At 49.3% G+C, this 15,317-nt stretch overlaps 7 protein-coding genes across 7 annotated transcripts; 3 read left to right on the top strand and 4 right to left on the bottom strand.

Moving 5' to 3' along the window:
* Positions 1-230: 230 nt before the first annotated feature.
* TrAtP1_000854 (uncharacterized protein) lies at positions 231-524 on the bottom strand (the record flags this gene model as incomplete). The annotated part of the gene is made up of 1 exon (XM_066110744.1): positions 231-524. The coding sequence occupies one exon, from the start codon at positions 522-524 to the stop codon at positions 231-233; it is 294 nt and encodes a 97-aa protein (XP_065966817.1).
* Positions 525-896: 372 nt separating this feature from the next.
* On the bottom strand, positions 897-1,772 carry TrAtP1_000853 (uncharacterized protein; the record flags this gene model as incomplete). The annotated part of the gene is made up of 1 exon (XM_014090836.2): positions 897-1,772. The coding sequence occupies one exon, from the start codon at positions 1,770-1,772 to the stop codon at positions 897-899; it is 876 nt and encodes a 291-aa protein (XP_013946311.2).
* A 781-nt stretch (positions 1,773-2,553) lies between these two features.
* TrAtP1_000852 (uncharacterized protein) lies at positions 2,554-6,278 on the top strand (the record flags this gene model as incomplete). Its single annotated transcript, XM_066110743.1, has 5 exons — positions 2,554-3,994; positions 4,057-4,667; positions 4,737-5,366; positions 5,444-5,537; positions 5,611-6,278. 5 exons carry the CDS (start codon positions 2,554-2,556, stop codon positions 6,276-6,278), a joined length of 3,444 nt encoding a protein of 1,147 aa, XP_065966816.1.
* Positions 6,279-7,401: 1,123 nt separating this feature from the next.
* Positions 7,402-9,655, bottom strand: TrAtP1_000851 (uncharacterized protein; the record flags this gene model as incomplete). Its single annotated transcript, XM_014090834.2, has 4 exons — positions 7,402-7,433; positions 7,770-8,899; positions 9,355-9,462; positions 9,522-9,655. 4 exons carry the CDS (start codon positions 9,653-9,655, stop codon positions 7,402-7,404), a joined length of 1,404 nt encoding a protein of 467 aa, XP_013946309.2.
* Positions 9,656-10,488: 833 nt separating this feature from the next.
* On the top strand, positions 10,489-11,242 carry TrAtP1_000850 (uncharacterized protein). Its single transcript, XM_014090833.2, has 2 exons — positions 10,489-10,815; positions 10,904-11,242. Exons 1-2 carry the CDS (start codon positions 10,581-10,583, stop codon positions 11,182-11,184), a joined length of 516 nt encoding a protein of 171 aa, XP_013946308.2. The 5' UTR covers positions 10,489-10,580; the 3' UTR covers positions 11,185-11,242.
* A 120-nt stretch (positions 11,243-11,362) lies between these two features.
* TrAtP1_000849 (uncharacterized protein) lies at positions 11,363-12,545 on the bottom strand. The gene is made up of 2 exons (XM_014090832.2): positions 11,955-12,545; positions 11,363-11,811 (listed from the first exon to the last, which is right to left on the bottom strand). The coding sequence occupies exons 1-2, from the start codon at positions 12,448-12,450 to the stop codon at positions 11,450-11,452; spliced, it is 858 nt and encodes a 285-aa protein (XP_013946307.2). The 5' UTR covers positions 12,451-12,545; the 3' UTR covers positions 11,363-11,449.
* Positions 12,546-13,959: 1,414 nt separating this feature from the next.
* Positions 13,960-14,711, top strand: TrAtP1_000848 (uncharacterized protein; the record flags this gene model as incomplete). Its single annotated transcript, XM_014090831.2, has 2 exons — positions 13,960-14,383; positions 14,458-14,711. The coding sequence occupies 2 exons, from the start codon at positions 13,960-13,962 to the stop codon at positions 14,709-14,711; spliced, it is 678 nt and encodes a 225-aa protein (XP_013946306.2).
* Between the last annotated feature and the right edge of the window lie 606 nt (positions 14,712-15,317).

Here is a 15,317-nt window from a genome sequence, read left to right as displayed (position 1 = left end):
ATGTAGTCGAAGTCCATCTATTTCGTACAATTCGGAATCCCCGCGGATTTCATATGAATAATCGATTTGCCTGGTTGACAGATCTTGAAATAGTTTAGTCTTTATCCACCACGAGCCTTCTCCGTCAATCCAGGCAGTCCTATAATCGTCGCATATGCCATGAACGGTGACAACGCTATAGTCTTACAGTAAGCTTTTTGATCTTTTGATAGGGGGTTAAGGCTTTGCGCCTACTCATAATCGTCATAGTTAGAACCTGACCAACCGAAGTTTCGGACAATACTCAGTCCTAGTTTTCGCTGATCCAAATTGGTTTGTGGCTCTCTCGATTCGTCAAAGATTTGATCTGTCGTGGTCTTTACACTCAATGTATCCATGTTGTCGTCTTGATCTTTATTGCTCGGCCTCTCAAACTCGGCCTCCAACTCTTGAGGCACTTCTCCAATGGGGAGCGCCAAGCTTGTCTCCATAATTGGAGCTGGAACTTCGCTGTGGCTTGTTTCCTCTCCTATTATCTCTTCCATCGTTGAATGATTCAATAAACCTGTACTGTGATCTCTTTCGCTTGTACTGCGAAAGTCTAGAGACAGATTTGGAGCCTGGTAGGCGGAATATAGCGGGGTGTTGCAGCTTGAGGCACATTTCTCCCCTCACACCTATCCTTGCATATATTTATTTGGCAGGACCAGTCCGAATTACTAGAATATCCACGGTGTACACGCAGCAATAATGTGGTGACAGAAGCCTTATCCAACATGCCCAAATGTCCAAATGTAGCCCATCTTAGGCAATTATAAAGCTAGCATTTCGTCTAACACTGAATACAATTTTATTCTATTGTTGCTTCTTCATGTCAAACTTGAGCAAATAAAACGCATATACACAGTACAATAGCTCTAATTCAGTGTCTTTTCCCCGCGCATAATGACAGTTCTGAAGGTCACATCGCCGACCTCGTCAAGATCCACGCCCCCCAGCCTGTCGTCTCCATAAGATACACTCTTGTTTGGGCGCGTCCCCTCATCATGACAATCTGGTTGAAAAACAATTGGGTCATCTTTAGGTATTTTCTTAAAGAGGCTCTCTGCAGCCGTCTTCATATCTGTCTTACATGCGAATGCCACTCGGCAAGTAAATTTCTTTTCCTCCAGCCTCGAAACGAGAACAGCGACTTTCAGAGATGTCGGGATGCCTTTAGGTTGTGATTTATTTTCTGAGAGGATCCATTTGGCGATGCGATTCGGGGGCCTGTTGTTAACGATACGTTTCCCGCCGCTCAATGTGATAGCGTCCCAGGTTTGCCTATCAATCACTTGTTCCCATTTGCCGCTTAAACTGACGCTGGCCAGTTGGTTGATGGCGATGCTGGCGTCGCCTCCCGTAGTGAGGCTCTCATGTTGCGATGTAGGCATCAAGCTGTATGTGCCGTCGAATGAGATCCGTTCAACTTCGACATCATGGCCACCGCCAGAGTCTTCTGCTTCGAACAGAAGCTCAATAGAGGCCTCGGAAATGCGGCGTCTATTATTAGGTTGAAAGAACCACTGTAGAACAACCAGGCTCGCGTACCGATCGCTGTCGGCCGACATGGCCCCATGGATCACCTTTTCAAGCCTGCAGGTAATGTCGATGGCGCCCGTCCGCTGAAGGACCTCGGCGCGATGATACTGGTCCGAGGCGACGTTGAAGACGTGGAAGCCGCTTCCTTCTTCGCCTCCAGCCTCATACATATCCAGCCGGATGGTTTCAACCGCATCTTCATAGTCAGGCATGCAATCTTGCTCCATCATAAGCAAGTTGAGCCAACTGCAGTTTCGAGGAGACAATCCACTTGATGGAACCGGCGTTGATGGGACAAGAGAAAGGTCAAGAAGTCAAAGGCCCAACCGACTCACAAAATGTATAATGAAAGAACTCGAATGTATGCCTTAATGGCAATTTAATAAAGTCTCTGTCCTGTACCCCGCTTGTCTGGGGTTTGAAGATGGAGGGCTCAGCCTCCAGAGGGGGCTCTCTTAACTGCAGCAATATTTTTTGAGCTCCATAATGAGGCATAAGCGGCAAGATTTCTGGTCCATCTTCAAATGCGCCAATAATTTTTCAGCTAAGAAGTTACAAAGTCTTATTTATTTAGTGTTTGTACGTGAATTGAGAAAGGTCTCGATGTCCCAAGGCAGCTTACTGCCCGGAAGTTAGCGAGGAAACTGGGACAAGCATTCGTGTAAATGCGGCGCTTCGCATACACTTGCGCGAATATGTCGACACCTTGATGAATCACACGGCCTATCGACATCCACATGTACACTGTGCACTGTGTGTCTTGGCAACTCCTTCAGGGTATGGTAGGATTGAAGGGATTGTTGCTAGATGTCCAGTCATTGGTCGCCTTCCGAACTCGCCCCCTCATTTTATTATGATACCAGGTGACACACATTTGATCTGATAAATTCCTTTTTCACACTCGTAGTGCAGAATCTCCTGACAATTTCCAACTTGGTGGAGCAGAGAGAATTTGACTGGCTGGTTGCAAAATTCCAATACCTAAGATCAACCATGATGGATTCGGACAGTGATACAGACGAGTCAAACGACTATGAGAATGAATACGAACAAGACGCGGGCGATTATGTCCACAGCAAAGACAAAAAAAGTTCCCAAGAACAATATAAGGCGGCAGTCAAGGCAATCAAAACAACAATATACGACAGAGAGATCGATGTCGATAAATTTCTTAACGAACACGGCGCCGTCGCCGGCCAGTCCTCTGTCCTTGCCTCAGAAAATCTATTGCACGCCATAGTGGATATGATCAAACGCGACGACATGAAGTCCGAAAATGTGGAATGTCTTGTTCAGCGACTAGTTGAAGATCACCCAAATCTTCTGGTACATCAAAACAACGACGGATACAACCCAATACATATGGCAATTAGAGACTTCACGCATCAACTGGCTGAATACATGATCTCTGCCTGCATCGGGAGTAAGACTCCATCTGCTAAGCAAAGTCTTGATAACGCATTCCTACAGACCGCGCAAGGCGATAGAACATGTCTACATGCTGCCTTCTTAGGAAAATTGAATCTCAGCACGGCCAGAATGCTACTAGAGAATGCCAGCGACAATGCTTTAGCAGCCCAAGACGATAATAAGAATACACCGATGCACTATGCAGCATCGTTCAAGCAATGTACTACTACTGGTGCTGAAATCATGAACCTGTTTATCGCCCGTGATCTGGACGCTACACGGCAGAAAACATCATCTGAGACAACTTTTCTCGATTTAGCAAATGCTGAAGGACGTTCCGTCTATGAGGAGCTTCAGTACTCAAAACAAACCGAGATTGATCGATATCGGGCAAAGAAAAAGGAGCGTAATTCGTATCAGGTGCCGGATCATCCAACCAGCGCTGCTCGGCCTGCAGTTAATATGCCACCGAAAGATCCCAAGGAAGACGGCAAATTGCAAACCAGCATGAGAGATGCTGCATCATCGATAGTCTTTAGAGGCAAAGAGGCAAAGATGGACGATCGCGAAAAGGAACGTCAGAGAAAGAAGGCAGAGGAGGCCAGATTAAGAGCGGAGGCAGAAGAAGCGCTCGAACGCAAGAGCCATGTTGACCGTATGAGAGGCCAAGAAACTACTGGCCACGATGCCAGTAGAAGCTCTCAATCTCGGACTACTGTCACAGAGAATCAGACTCTTACAGTGCCCGCTCCGTCGAATGTTAGAAGGAGTCCGACTAAGCCGATGGAGTCGCCGGCTAATCCGTCAATCAAAAGAAGAGACACGGGTCGATTGGACGTCAAGTCAGAGCAAGGTAGCCTGGCCACCGAAGCTCCTCGTAACGTCAATAAACCCAATATTACTGCCGAAAGGAGTGCGAAACGAAGAATTTGCAAAGAAATACTCCTAAAATTGAAGCTACACTATATGAGAACTAGGAGCTCCGAGATGGTACTTTCTTTCCTCTACGGAGCAAATATGAATGGTGAGCTGGGGCATATGAATACTCACACACACATACAAATGAATTAATTAGAATGAATCTAGATGTCCAAATCAGCTTTGATTACGATCGTTTGCCGGCCAAAGTTGTATGGAACGAGTTTGTGAAGCAGTTCGGCCAAGACAACAAATCCGGCTTCAAATTTGATAGAGTATTGCAGTATGTGACGTTTCCCCGAGTCGAGGTGACCGTCAAGGGTCGTCTTGCGGACCGTGAGAGGGAAGCAGAAAATAGGCAGCAGGAGTATCTTGGTCGCAAAGATATGGTGTACTTTTTTAACTGGCTTTATGAGAAGGGGGTCCGCCACATTATCAGAGTATCTGTTAGTGACTCTGGTGACCTGGGAGAAAAGGTTCATACAGACCGGTCTATTCAACAATGTCTTGAACGTTTTGTCGTTGAATCCCTTTATTGGCAAAAGACAGACTTGGATCCCGAAACAATCCTGAGAGTGAGTGCGAGGAGCTTGGAGAAGGTGGTACCCACAAACGAAGATCCAAAGAATGTGGAGCTTCTTCCGGATAGGCAATTAAGAGAGCTGTGGCTGAGATGGAGTGGGAGTAATGCTGTGCTTCGGGCATGGAGCGAGCCGGAAGGCTTGCCAATGCTGCCTCGATTAGAAAGAGTCCATCTTCTTACCCCAGCGGCCAGCAAGGTATGAAAGCTCCCAGAGAGTTGCTCCCGGGTTACAAATTCGAGGTTACTGGCTGATCACAGAGACTAGATGCATGACGATCCCCAGTGGATTAAACAAAAGTTTGAAGAGTTTCGGTTAAGACTCAACAAAAACTTTAGAGACGCTCGAGACAAGAGGGTCGAATTGAGAGAAGAAGATGCATTTGAAGCAACTGGAGAGATCAAAGTTACACTAAAAGCCGTAGATGTTGACGGCGACTCTAAGCTAACAGCTCAAGGCGTCTCTAATTTCACGTCGTCTACTCCTGTCAATGGTATCAACTCACATCGGTGGTTAGGCTCCACGTCCAGATTTGCTGGCAATATGAAGCATTTCTGGGATGCTACACTAGAGCAATGGACTAATAGTCCGAACAAGCCGATGCGCCCCGAAAGTAACGTCGAAGGTGACGTAGAAGACGATGTTGTTGTGGCTTTGATCGATGACGGCGTCGATAGGTTGGACAATACCCTTTCTGGTCAAGTTCTGGAAGGGAAGAGTTTTGACTACCATGACGACCAAGTGCGGCCGCCCTTCTCATCGGCGAGAGGCCACGGGACAGTCATGGCCAGCATGATTCTGCGTGTATGCCCCATGGCCAAGATATATCCTATACGACTCAGGACTTACGACACAGACGGAGGCAAAAGCCAGATCGACCGAAAATACGCGGCACAGGTAAGCCTCACTACCGATTCTACATGAAAGAGCCAAGACTACGAACGACACTAATGTACGAACCCTTTTGTCTCCAGGCAATCAAAGCAGCGCTCGCTAAAAACGCCACTATCATTTCCATGTCATGGACACTGCCGAAATCATCACCCGATAATGAAACTGAAGATGAGCGTAAGTCTTTCTCTCGATTAAAATTCATGTTTAAAGATTAGTAGAGTAATATTAAGTCTTTTTTTGAACTTAGTCCATGAGATTCTGAAAGTAGCCGTCAGACAAAAGGTCCTCATGTTCTGCTCGTCGCCTGATGAAGGGAAATTCACCGAAGTCGACTATCCAAGCGGCCCCTGGCGCGACCACTTCTTCCGTATCGGCGCTGCCCGTGCTAATGGCACCGTTTTTGATTGGACCCCAGACGACGGTATCTCCTTTGTCCTCCCCGGCGTCGACGTAGTAAAAGAACAGGCGGGGAGGACCTCGTCCGAGACGCAGTCGCTTGGCGTCACAAGTCGCGTGGCTGACTTCAAGTACGAAACGGGCTCGAGCGTGGCTACAGCTCTGGCTGCTGGTCTGGCCGCCATGATTATATACTGCGTAAAGGCCAGTATCATGGCCATTAGAATCGCCTATCCGAACCCGGAGTCTGTCATAGGCATCGCAATTACAAACGACCATCTGGCAAGGATTTCCAAGCATGATGCCATGAAGCAAGCTTTCTCTACCTTGGGCAAGGTAACGCCCAACAGGTTTATTCAAGTATGGGAAAAGCTGGACACCATCAGCAGTGTACTGGAGGCGGCGCGGTCTAGGGAGCCCACAGAAGAGGACCAAAGGAAACTCACGCAGTCCTTTGTAAATTTTGGGTCGATGCTCCTTAATGGCAAACAATTAGATGTGAAAGTGGTAGATATATGATGGGATCAGCATGTAGAGGGATAGACAGAACTCTATTTCCTATTCTATAAGCAAGCCTATAGGACTCGATATCAGGTCGATCTAAGGAGTCAAGGAGATGTCTGCTTGACAGATCAGGGAAATCGGCGGGATCATGTGCCAGAGTAGGTGCCATGTTCAACCCAACGCAGAAATTGAGTGGCTTAGACGGAGTAGGTCAGGCGGACATCTGCTTCCCTTAAAGGCGGCAATTTGCAGGGAGAATCATTTTCCTAGTGGCGGAAGAATTGAGAGATCCAAGGTGAACCATACCAACATCATTCTACTGATACTTTTTTGGGGAGAGTCTCATCACATGTGGGCCAAGTTAACATTTCTTGAATCCAGTGATCTTTTGGATACCTGCGCATGAGTCAAGGCCCAAGGATTCTGGAGATGACGGATCTGCGGTATTAGATACACGGTTTGTTTCATTGCCAGCATGTTCTTAGCATCCTCTTGGCCAACCCCGTGGCTTAGGCAGGCCATGCATGACAGTACGGCCAGCGGTTCGGTCATTGCAGTATACCCTTGACGGAGTTACAGGATGCTTGGGCTCTCAGATGGGCTTTCTTCCGGGCGATACCACCTCGCATCCAACTGTAGCTTGACAAGGCAGTCAATTTACATATTAAAATATACAATTACTAAATATATCATGAAATAGGAGCAGCATCAGTTGCATTAGTAACATTATAACATGTAGCATTAATAGCAGCAGCAGCAGCAGCCTATGCAATAGCTGGAGTGCTGAATAACAGAACTGGGGTGCTAAATGGCTTTTCTCTTTCCCGTCCCCTCTTCATCCTCTTCCAAATTTAGAGCCTCCGTCTTCTTCGTCCTGGCTAATGAATCTCACCATCACAGAATGCTAGCATATCTTGATCATAACCATTAGCTCCGGTAGGTGCGTCTAATACGGGCAGAAGAGTCTGGCAATTATTGCATGGTTTGCGATATACCCCTCCTTTATTGGCGTGGAAGTTGTTAAGCGTGGTGCTGTCAAAGTTGATCGCTAGACTCACGGCTGTTGTTCCGCTGGTGTTGTTGCTAAACTTCCTGACTTTCATTGCGAATCCACGCACTTGGGATGGATTTGGTGCACCTAGGAGAGCTCGTCCTGGTGTATAATGCGGCCTATATCATTTGGTTACTCAAATTTTGTCTATGAGGCTAGGAGGAGGAGGAGGGAAAAGAGGCAGGACAAGAAGGGGAGAAGTTATCCAACACCCCAGCTGTACGACAACAAAGCAGCCAGTCCACATATCCAAATGCACAGCCGCTGAATATATATATAAATAGCGGTAGCAGCAGTAGCAGCAGTAGCGATACTACAGCTGGAGTACTGGATAACAGAATTGGGATACTAGGTAACTTTTCTCTATGAGAAGAGAGGAGTCTAGGTTAAAAGTAGAGGAAGAGGATAAGGAAGAGGAGGGCGAAGGAGGAGAGGCAAGAGGACCTACATTATACCTGCAATCGGGTATGTCTCTGCACAGCGGCCATACCTTTGAACCGCTGGACCTGCAAATGCAAGGTAATCATTTCCATCGTTGACCCAGGTATATAAATTATCCAGCATGCGAAGAACAGGGCTTGTGTTGACGTCCCCATAGAGTTCTTTGAAGAGGTTGTCTTTCAGGGTCATGTAAGTCGGTACCAATTGTCCAGGATCGATTTCCCCCTGTATTATATTCGGTTTATTAGATGGATCGGGCCGAAACATCCTTGGGACAAACATGATGTCAAACACATGTCTGTATTCATCCCGTATAGCAGCATTATCGCGGCCATTGCCTAACAGCCACCGACGCCGCACAACGTTCACCAGCGCCGCGTGCAGGGCAGCACTGAACGGTCCCGCGTCCCAGAGTTCATTGCGGGGGAAGGGCACAAGATCAAGATCTTGAGGGTTGGCCAGCTTCCACGCAGCGTTCACCGCTTTTTCAATGATCTCGAACTGAGTCTCTGCGCGATCCTCGGGCACAGTGACCCAGGGGTCCGCAGGTGGGAGGTCTGTATGATCGAGAATAGCATCATTATTTCCAAGAGGGATATTGAGGAGGCTCCTCCAGATAGCCTCGGCAACGGCTAGTTCCAGAACAGGTGGCAGAACATGAGGATCTGGGGGGAGGTCGCGATCAGGGTCGTATGATTGCAAAGCTGGGTCAAGGACCTGCTCTCGTCTCCAGCCATTCATCAGGCGTCTCTTGGCATTATGATCGGCTGTATCGGCTCCATCCACAGCATATGAGAGAGTATATGTGCTGCCGAGGAGGAACCATAATTGATTGCCTACGTCACGGAAGTAGATGCAAGAGCTCATGACAGGGGGATCCCCAACGTTATTGACTGGCCGGGGGGTCCCGATCTTGCGAATATACGCCAGATAGAGGCAGCGACTGTAAATTGCTTGCAGCGGCACAAGGTAGTTTTCGTATGTGGCGCCGTTAGGAGGCATTGCGACGCTGAATATGTAGCCAAGGGCTGCAGGCCCATCGATGATCTTCAAGTCCTGGTTGTTGGGACCCCATGGCACGGTCACAGGATCAGGGTCTCGTGTGCGGGCGTTGTTTCCAAGGTGGCATGAGATATCAACACGTCTATGACAAAGGTTAGTCATATGACTAGCTGTTTACTTCTTGCTATGTCGAGGTTGTGAACAAGATCCTGTTAAAGAATGGAGCTCCTATTCTGTTCACAGTACTATATGGCGAGGCATGTAGACTGATACCAGAATGACTCATAAGAGCTAGATCATTTTGATATATCCATCTATCCGTAGATAGGAGCGGAAAAACAAAGGAGTTAAGGGTCGGATGAGGGTAAAGAGAGGAATAATGAAAATAGTATAAGCAATAACCATATTAAAAGAGTAAAGGGAGTAGAAATAGTAGAAATAGTAGAAATAGTAGAAATAGTAGAAATAGTAGAAATAGTAGAAATAGTAGAAATAGTAGAAATAGTAGAAATAGTAGAAATAGTAGAAATAGTAGAAATAGCAAGAAGGAGGGGGGGGGGGTTGAAACTCGTCGAGAGATCGTCTTCGTTGGCTTACCCATTAATAGGAAAAAATGTGTCAAGCAGATCCATGACAGGAATCACACGGTCTCCAGGAATCCCGCAGGCTGCCGTCCTACCCACTGAACCTGCCTCAACTTCCACGCTACCCTAATTATCAGTATAGGCCTATTATGATGTGAATGGATAAGGTATACAACACACCGGAGAGCGTTCAGCCACTTGTAGAAATGCTTTACCATGGCTATGAGGCCACCTTCAGCTTTGAAGATGCTGCGGTCAAGGCGGCACGGAGCCGCAAAGACACCAAAGTCATCGTCCCAGACTATGGTTGCCATCTTGTAAAGGAGGGGGGAACAAACAATAAGAGGGGTTTGACGAGACGGATGAGAATGATTAGGCAATGACGGAGATGACAATGCCTTGAAAACAGGCCTGATATTCCATCTTATATCAAATTATCTGTCATTTCCTCACCTTTGATCTTCCCTTTCTCTGTGCTAACCTTCCTCTTCTCTTAAGCCACCTCTCCCCCCTGGTAAGGATGGCTATGGCTGGGGCGGATAACCACCTCGAGCTGACATGTTGTACATCCAATAGGAGGCTTGGGCACTTCAGCCAGCCATAAATCAATATTAAACTCTTCAGCCAGCCATAAACCAATAGCTGTTGCAACTTCGTTGCGGAAGATTTCCTCCTAGAGGGCCGGAGTTCCAGTCGGCCTCGCACTGGATGGTTTGAGGCAGCAGTGAGCTGACTGCTTGCATCATCTGTATTTCCGACAAATGCCGTTTAGTGGCCACGGTAGGCGCTTAGAAGCTATTTAGGGCTAAGGCAATCACAGCAGGGTCTCTAAGGATGCCGTACATGTATATTATTCCATCGATAGGTATGCTGTGTGGTGGCGAATGGCCTGGATCTCTGAGCCCCGTAAAACTATCGGCCCACGTGCATGCATGCATGCACCTCTTCTACCTTCAATAGTTAACTTTGCACCGGATGAGGGTAGGGAGGATCTTCAGCTCGGGTAAGTCCTAAGATCAATACTTTACCTAACTTGTGCAGATGAGGGGGCCGGGTAACGCCGGCCCGGGGAAGGGCAGATATCACGTCCCCAACGAGCTCTGGCCTTGAATTCCATACTCTTCTTCTGCTCTATTCCTAGGTCAAAAAAGATAATCCCTAAACAGTATTCTCTTTATTCGTCAACCAAAATCCGAAAAGCCCATCTTCGTCTGCTTTTCTTTGCTGTCAAGACCAAAGATGCCGGACACTGATCCCGCCAACCCAGGCCGTGACACTTCGGCCGAGGCCGGCGCTCGAGACAACGCCGGCGAAGGTTCCTCGTCGTCCGGTCCCGTACCTCCAGTGCCCGAGGAGGATCCGATGCGTGTCCCGCGGTACCTGAGACTCAACCGTGGACTCTTACCGTCGGATTCCTCCTGGTCCAACGACCCAAATCTCATGAACTTGGAGACGTACTTCTCCCGCGACCCAGGTTCGCCTTTCTTTTCTCTCTCCTGCTTTTTGCCCCTTTCTCTTCTTTAATCTTTGCTCTTAAGTACCTATCACTAATACTACATCAGAGGTTCCTAGTCTTGCCGAGAGCTTTAATCTTGACAATCTCATCCCTATCATGGTAAAGGTCGATTACGACCGCGGCGACACCTATCTCCTCACCGTCTATAAGACGAATAACTACTACCTTTGGAACGAAACAGACACCGCCATGTGGGCCTTCAGGAAGCCTAACAAGGGGTCGCTGGAGCTCGAGCATGTGATTGAATTGGTCCGTACTGAAACCTACGGCGGCAAGGATCTGATTCAACAGTACAGAAGCAGTGAGGGCAGCTGGGGACAAGGCTAGTCCGCCAGACTGGAAATCGGGGGTGCTTCTTCGAGGCGATTACTGGCTTCTCTAGGGCCTTGGGAAGTCTTGAGAGTCTATTGCCAAGACCTTTAGACAATGTGGTAGCTTCCTTTATTCAGTCTTTATTATTTTTATTTGCTTCAATAGCAGCTTTATCATGCCTTGCAGCTGATTTAGGTGACAAAGATTAAAACTATATCAAGGAATGAATCTCACTAGAGTATGGTAATTGCTAAACAGAAGCCTGCACAATCAATCTTGTTCAATCCGAGCGAGTAGCAGTAACATTCGACCCCAAGTCGGCAGGTGCGGATGACCCTGAGACATCAAAGTTTACCGGCGACGTCGCCTCCTCGCCAGGAACCCTCATCCTGATAAGCCCACCTGTATCATTATGGGTTAAGGTGACTTGGTCCGTCCCCAGCGCGCCAAAGTCCACCTTGCACGTCGATTGGCTGTCTTTCAGAGTCGGGCTGGTCAGGTCGTAGGGGTTGAATTGACCCACCACGACGTAGAATATCTTGGACGGCGCGATCTGGTACTCTTGGCCCGGCTCGGGGACGAAGGTGGCATAGGGTCCAATATTCTGGCGCATGGACGAACAGAAGCCAACAACGTACTGGTCTTGTCGCCCCTGGTCAGCATCAGACGCCCGCAGCAACTGCACTTGAGGATATCAGAAGACCAGGGTGGGGGATGGGATGCAGCAGCATTGGAACACGAGTAGGGTCCCTAGTAGGGGAGGAGGAGGAGGATGAGCAACTCACTGTTACTAGCTTCTTTGACCGAGAAGTCTCGACCAGTCAGGATGGAAAAACAACCAGGGGCGCCCGACCGGGTGATTTCCTCCTTGGTAAACGCCGGCGTACCATCAGAACACTCAATCCGGAGCGTTGTTCCGGGGACAGGCCTACCGTGCTCATCTGAGCATCCGAGGTCGACGGGGCGCTGGTCAACGACCTCGATGCCCGTGCCAATGCGCTTCCTGTGCTGGTTCTGGGGTGATGGGTCAGCTTCGACGTCGTAAACGCCGCATGTCGCAAAGAGCTTCTTGGACAGCATGAAGCTGGCCTGGCCCTGGGGGCTGGCGACGCCCCGGACGCTGGTGATGATGCGGGTGACGACGTCGATGGTCGAGACCCCATTGCGCTTGATGACGGGGGCAGCGGCGAAGATGGCGTACGCCTGCTTCCTATTGGACTGATTGTTGATGGAGACAATATACGGCGCCATGGTGCTCTTCGACAAGGTCGAAAGCAGCATGCTAAAAGGGGATTACACTGGTAGACTGGAAGAGCCTCGCTCCGGCGAACTACAGTAGGGGTATCTTGAAGGTGCGAAACAGCAAGCAGGAATCGTGATCAACAAGAAAGACGTCGGAGAGAAACATGGGACTTGAAGTTTAGGTAGCCTACGAAGAGGCTCCGCGTCTATCCGCACAGCCGAATCCCCTGCCCGCGGTAGTGTACATGCAGGGCACGAAACATAGGGCGAATCGGGTTAGTCGGTGGCGCTTAGAGGAGAGAACCGAAGCCGATAGTATTGCTATAGTACATCTGTTTGTTTCCCCAGCTTGGCTCTTCCTTGTCCCTCCAAGCCATCGTTCCAAATCCGACCAGCCACGCCTCAGCCCTACCGGCTTACTCTTACCCGAGCCGGTCCAGAGCTCCTAGACCCCTTCTAGACCCTACCTCAGCTCCCGCTAGCCGGGACACTAAGCCTTGTGCGGACGAGCGACAGGCGGGTATACCCGCTAGCGTCCATTAGTTTCCGCTGATCTGGTTCGTGAACGTGAACTGCACGTGTGCACCATCAGGAAGGACCTGCCGTCCCGTCTTGCCGCAACCACCCGCACGCGGCAAAGTCGCATCCCAACCCCCGCAGTCAAAGAGCTGCGCATTGCCTAATTGGGTCCCTTTTACTTCGATACTCAGCCCAGAGGCGCGATTGGGTGGCCCCATCAGAGCAACTATCGAACGCCCCGGCGGCTATTCAGGCCTTCTTTGTCAAGGCCCTGCTCTGGTAACCGCTGCTCTCTCCTCCTCACGGACACGCCGATGCAGGTTCTATGTTCTATCTCTCTGAGGGGAGGGACGTGAGTCTGATGCTCAACGTCCTATTCGACGAAATCATCATCTCGGGGCTTGCTGAAAGAGGGACTATTCGATTCTATCGACCGCCACTTCAGGGGAGGCTGATGCTCAACGTCCTATTCAGCATAGTCATCCCCCGGGGCTGGCTGAAGAGGGACTATTCTATTCTATCGATTGCCACTTCAGGCGGAACAAGCAGAATCCTCACCTCATTAGGCACGGCGCGGTGATTCCAGACCAGGTGAGGGCGCCTAGACTGCTGGATAAGCCACCATCACCACAGCTTCGTGACGGAAACACCGTCTGCAAACACAAGTCTTGGGAGCTTCGTCTCCGAATGCAGTCAGCCTACAGTCTTCTGCGTCTCGCCTTGGTCTAGGCGGCGGTGTAGTGTTTGCTATCAGAGCTCAAGGGGGGTTAGCACCGTGGAAGTCTGCCTCGTTTCCAGGCTGAACTGGGGACAATTTGTCGCTGGTCAGAGGAAACGCCGTCCAGTCTTGCCAATCTCGACGTATATAAAACCATCGTCCTCCCCGATACAACACTGTCGTTTCATCAGCAGCAATCATCAACACAGTCTCGACTTCAAAGCAATCTTCCAGCTTCCAAACTATCTATCCTCACACTCAATTTCTCCAAACATCCACACTCACTACTTCTTCCCCAAACCACTTTCAAGATGCCTAACAAATACAGCATTACCGTCAAGAACCAGTCTGGTAGCCTCCAGCAGTATGCTCTCTTCAATAAAGTCCCCGATGTGATAGGTAGCGTCCAGGAGAAGATCTGGTCCAACGTCTTCGCCCTCGAAAAGGCCGCCAACAAACAGGAGATCCTCTTCGAACTGGTCAACGAGTACAATGCCATTGTCGGCAAGAAGAAGGCCAACGCTAGCGGCAGCGTCACCATTACCGTCACCGGCACTGAGCCCGTTACCCTCGGTCACACCGAGTCCGACGGTCAGCCAGTCCCGGGAACTAGCTTGAGCATGCTTGTCGCCGACGACACTCCTCAGTTTTCCACCAAAGCTCTCCCCAACGGAAGCTTTCCCGGTGCCTTTGAGATCCGCACCGGCAACTTCAGCAACGAGGATGCCAAGAATGGTACGTTTAACCTCCACCTCTACCCTGGCGGGCTTCGTCCCCGGTTGAACCTGCTAACATGAAATGTTCTGCAGCCGGATACATGATTGGTTTGGGTGCCAAGGGTGGCTCCGACGGACCCGCTGCTACCTTCATTCCCGAGGCCAGGACGAACTACCAGATCCAGCCGGTCAACACTTACTATGTTACCATCGGCGACTTTAAGAAGGGACAGCTCATTGACGTCACCAAGATCGGAGTAGTCTGCCCCATTGACTTCACCAAGCTCCGCAGAGATGTTGTCATTATCCACAACGACCACGGTGAGCTCACCGTCCAGAGTGCTTAAGAGCAAAACCCATTAGCCAAGAATTGCGGGGGGAAATGTGCAGGTAGCCGAGTGTGATTCTCATTCAATTCTCTCGTTTGTTTGTGTTGTGGAGGACCAGTGGTCGATAGTTGAAGGTGTGCCCATAGTCGGAGGCATCATCCCTAGAGCCTTGGAAACTTTGTGCTTCCTTCGTCAGACAATTTTTATAGCACACTAGAGACTTTTCTTATGACTTTTCTATTGCTCTTGCTTCCCATTGTGACTAGAAATTTGAGCAGCTTATTGCCTCCTGAATTCCCAGATCCGCCAAACTAGCAGCAGTGGGCTACGGGGAAGGCCACATGGTTATGAGCATGAATCATATATAATAGTTGAAGTAGATGCCCACCCTTCCCCCCTTGTGCTACATGTAGTCAAATATTCCTGGTTTCTTCAAAATCTCATTGCCCTACCGGTGAACATGTCTAAGGCGGCTTGCCCCCTGCCGGTGCCATTGCCAGTTAATGGGGGGCTGGTTTGAAAGCCCTTCAGCTCATCAATACAATGCCCAAACAGGCAATCTTCGTCAAGACTATTGAATCCAAGAAGCAGGGGGAGACAGGCCAAGCACCGAGCTAGACTTTC

This window comes from Trichoderma atroviride, chromosome 1 (genome assembly GCF_020647795.1).
Source record: "Trichoderma atroviride chromosome 1, complete sequence".
Taxonomy (NCBI): Eukaryota; Fungi; Ascomycota; class Sordariomycetes; order Hypocreales; family Hypocreaceae; genus Trichoderma; species Trichoderma atroviride.
This window is presented reverse-complemented; position numbering and strand designations above follow the sequence as displayed.